We start from the raw sequence: 4,287 nt of genomic DNA, 5'->3' as shown, positions 1-4,287 counted from the left end.
CTCCCCCCCCCCCCCCCCCCCCGCCCCCCCAAGATATTTGCCCACAATGAACCATCGCTCTGCACCCCAACTACAGCCACTCTGCCTGGCTCTGAGGCACAGGAGGACTCAAGGTGGGGATCGGGCTTGTTGTAAGGAAAAAGCGTGTAATAAAAATGATGTAATGGAAACGACGAGTGGGCAAAAGGTTGCAGGTAGCCTCAAAAGCCAGGCTGGCACCACTGTGACCTCTGACCGCGCGTCTCGCTCGCACAGGCAAAGCTGCATGCCTCCGAGCTGGTGCGTCAGGAGCAGGAAGGGGTCACCGGAGCGTGTAAAACAACATACTGGGCAGGGACAACATTAATAAATCGAAGTAGGCAAAAGCAGAAGCTGCCGTTCCTGGTCTCTAACGCATGGTGTCTGCAGCAGTCATGGCAGCCCGACTGTGCCACCCCTGGGAGAGTTGATTTAAAAGAAAGAAGGAAAAAAAACCACAAAACACACCCCCAGATTTAGTTTCGGCTTCTTTTAGCTGTAGCTTTCCATCCCACTGAGCTCCTGCAAAGGTAGCACAGGCCAATTTGTGGCTCCGAAGAGCCCAGGTTCAAACCCAAAAGCTCCCAAGTTTGGCTGCAAGCCCTGTTCACAGCACCCCCAGCTGCCCCACACGCCCGATCTTGCAGGGCAGCTGCAGCCCCTCCGCAGCATGCGGACGCTCTCCGATCTTGCAGGGCAGCTGCAGCCCCTCCACAGCGTGCGGACGCTCCGGCAGGCAGGGCAGCACAGAGCAAGCTTGGGAAGGGATGAGACGACTTGTCTTGGGGGATTTTGCTTCCCTCTGGGCCCGGTTTCCAAGAACACGCTGGCATTTTTAACGGCTTCCCTCCGCGAGCACCCCTGTACGAACACACTGCCAGCACGGTCAGTTAGACTCTGCTCTTTAATGTACTATTTCCTCCCAACGTTGCAATCCCCAACCTCGAACGCGATACAGCGCTGCTTTAAAAAGGTATTTACACACATCCCAGCATCACCCCCCCCTTGTCGTCCCAAGGAGCAAGGCCTCGGCTGGCGCTAAGGACCAACCAAGGGAAGTCTCTTGCAGCCTTTCTAGCGGAATGGCAGCAATGACAGAGGGCAGCATAGCTACTGCGATGGTTTCGGATTGGCTTCGGTTGCATCCCTGATGAAATAACAGCATGGAGATGAGAGATGGCGTTAATCTATCTCCCCAGGCAGGGCTAGAAGCGCTTCATCTGGCGGCGTTCTTGTCGGCGTTGCTTCTTCTCATTTGGTTCCTGACCGGCAGGCGAAGAGTCAGCTGTGAACCAGGGCCCCAGGATGTTCACCCACAGGAGGTAGAGAGCGCGTCCCGGAGCCTGCAAAACACGTGTGGCACAAAGTCGGTCACTTTGGGGACAGCTCTGGCAGGGGTGGTGTTACGGTCAGGAGGGCTGGTCCTACCGAGGAAGCCGAAGGAGCTGGGAGTAACTTTACAGGCTGGATCAGGGGCATCACGGGATGCACGGAAATCAAAGGCAGTGGCAGGCGTCCAAAATAAATGGCCTGATTTCATACGGTTTAGGAACTTGCACACGTATACAGCACTCAGGCTTCGTATACGGAAATCCCAGCATCAGGTCTGAATTACCCAGAAAGATCCAACTGCCCAGACATTCTGCCTCTCCCTCCTTCAGAAAAAACACCCACGTTTCTCTAAATGAAAACCAGCGTGACCCGGATGGTCTCCGGGGGACAGTCGGAGTCTAGGCCGCCCTCTGCCAGAACCGGCTAAAACGAACCTGTGAGTAAGGACTGAAACAAGGTAACTTTGTACGCTCCCAAGATTGCTTTACGTATCTTCGCGGGATATACTCAAAGCAACCGTGGGACTTTTTTTAACTAACTGGAGATTTTTTTTGTCCTTCTCCAAAAGCAGTTTTACCTGGAGGCACACGACAAACGCCTCGGGAGTAGAAAGCGTCTGGTTGTGTTAAGGGGAAATCGAAGCCTACGGCGTTTGATCTACCAAGCGGCACAGCGTCCGGCAGTTCCCAGCCTCAGTCCATGCTGGTGAATGACTGAGACAACCAAACAGGCAGCAGCACAGTCTGTTTGCCGCAGCCACAAAAAGGCTCTACGCACAAAGATGGCTTTGACCTGCCTCGTGTTCCTCGTCGTCCTTTCACAGGACCAGAGAAAGGCCAAGGCCAGCCTAGTTTTTGCGTGGTTGACTCAAAGGGATCAGGACTTCCTTCCCTCGTACGGTCTCACTTTTAACAAGATTTGACAGGGAGATTAAAAAATTTATCAGAAAATAGTTTTGGCCTGAAACAGGACACTGAAATGAAATGGATAAATAATGTCCTCAGTCCTGAAGACAGGGAAAGACAGGGACGACGCAGAGCAACAAGGAAAACCGCAGGGGCTTACCAAGAGCCAGAAGTACCAGACGTAGAGCGAGAAGCAGCTCAACACTTGGACCATGGCTGTCAGCAGGATCACGTCCTTGAGGTGCCTGAGGGAAGAAGAGCAAAACATTAACCTTCCATTCCAGCCCCCGCCGAACACACCAGCTCCTCTGCCAACACAGCCCGTCTGCACCGCCTCCGGGGAGCGACCCTGCCTGGCCCGACCGAAGGACCGTCCCTGCAGCTATGCTTCGCCACACAAGGTAATCTAGAAGAATCAGAGCAGTAAACAAACACACCAAAAAACCCCCCCCACACCCCAAAATCTGAGGAGTTGAAGAGCTAGGCTCCCCCTGAAAAGGGACATTGAGAAAGCTGAGGAATGCCGCAGCAGCACCCACCCATTTGACACGTATCATGGCATGAAGTCCAGCCGCTCGTGTCCCCGCAGCTGGCTGCACCGGGGGAAGCACGAACCTTCCCTCTGCAATTTCACAGGCTGACAGACACGCTCAGGGTCACCAAAGGGCTGGGGTGCCCCAAGGACAAGCACACCGTCACCCGCAAGCCAAGCTACAGCAACAGACGGCTCCCCCTCCCCTCCTGCTTATCCGACTCCGGGGTCTTCCACGCCAGCCTGAGGCAGAGTGGAGAGCAGCGACGGACAGGGACAAGCTGCCCATGCCTCAACCGCGACCCTCGGGGGGGACCCGACACCCAGGAGAGGTAAACAGGTATTGGTTTTTCAACGCAAGCCACAGGGAGTGCCATGATGGGTCAGAAAAACGCCAACTCCTTCCCTCCCATTAAATCATCATCTGCTGGAGTAAGGAACACTCGAGTCGCATCCAAGAACGCGGTCGAGAAAACAAAGGCAGAGGTAAAGGTAATGAAACAGCTTGTCTCATTCTGGGCAGCACAGCGCAAAACAAAGTGACCGGAAACAACTGGTTTAGGCTGGGACGCCATCATCGACTCAAGACACTGCAGGACCCGTCAACAGCTCTACGATGAGACGCTGAGGTTCAGAAACCTCGTGCATCACCGGAGAAGAACGCGGTCGAGAAAACAAAGGCAGAATGAAAGGTAATGAAACAGCTTGTCTCATTCTGGGCAGCACAGCGCAAAACAAAGTGACCGGAAACAACTGGTTTAGGCTGGGACGCCATCATCGACTCAAGACACTGCAGGACCCGTCAACAGCTCTACGATGAGACGCTGAGGTTCAGAAACCTCGTGCATCACCGGAGGCCACAGAGGGGTGACGGCAGAGCTCCCACCAAACCCAGCTCTCCCAGGGACCAGCAAGATCAGCCTTCCTCAACCCCAAAGCAACACACGGCATCCGATTCGGGTACAGACGGCACGAGGGAAACGCCGTCAAATCCGCGGCGTTCCAGAAGCAGCTCCAAAAGAGCACTCGTTCATCAGCTGCGGCACACTCAGCCGAGAGGCAGGAAAACATCCGCCGCTTTCTGAAAGGAACCGCCCGCCTGGAGCGGTTCCCCCATCCCCGAAGTGGTAATCGGAGCGCTTCGCCTGACAAACGGACGCAGTTAGCAGGAGGAGCACTTTGCGTTCACGTACGAACGGGGTGAAAATAACGAGACTTGCAGTCCCACGGCTGAGGGCTCTGCACAGGCTCAGGTACAAAGGCACAGGGTAAGGACGGGAACGTCAGCTGCGCGGGTTTTGGTTTTACAGCTCCACCGTCGAGCTGCGCCGTGTTTTGCACAGCCCCTGCCTCGGACAAGCATCAGTTAATTTTAACGTGTCGTAAAACTCACCCCAGGGGTGTATTGCTCAGGCAGAACAACCTCAGAGCCCCAGTACCAAGGGAAATACGACGTCTGCAGCCAGGGCTGCGGCGGTGCTATAACAGCGCCTGACGCCT

The 4,287-nt window shown here is 55.1% G+C and overlaps 1 protein-coding gene across 1 annotated transcript in view; it reads right to left on the bottom strand.

Annotated features, from left to right (window-relative positions):
* Positions 1-903: 903 nt before the first annotated feature.
* The window catches only part of TMEM208 (transmembrane protein 208), a 5,255-nt gene continuing 1,871 nt past the window's right edge, over positions 904-4,287 (bottom strand). Inside the window, exons 2-3 of the mRNA XM_019475000.1 lie at positions 2,416-2,500; positions 904-1,361 (exon numbers count right to left, since the gene is read on the bottom strand). Of these exons, the coding sequence (XP_019330545.1) occupies positions 1,224-1,361; positions 2,416-2,500 (223 nt within the window). The 3' untranslated portion in view covers positions 904-1,223. The remainder of the gene's footprint in view (positions 1,362-2,415; positions 2,501-4,287) is intronic.

The sequence above is a fragment of the Aptenodytes forsteri genome, unplaced genomic scaffold (genome assembly GCF_000699145.1).
Source record: "Aptenodytes forsteri isolate BGI_AS27 unplaced genomic scaffold, ASM69914v1 Scaffold14, whole genome shotgun sequence".
Lineage (NCBI taxonomy): Eukaryota > Metazoa > Chordata > Aves > Sphenisciformes > Spheniscidae > Aptenodytes > Aptenodytes forsteri.
Note: the sequence above shows the minus strand (reverse complement) of the source record. Positions and strands in the feature narration are given on the sequence as shown.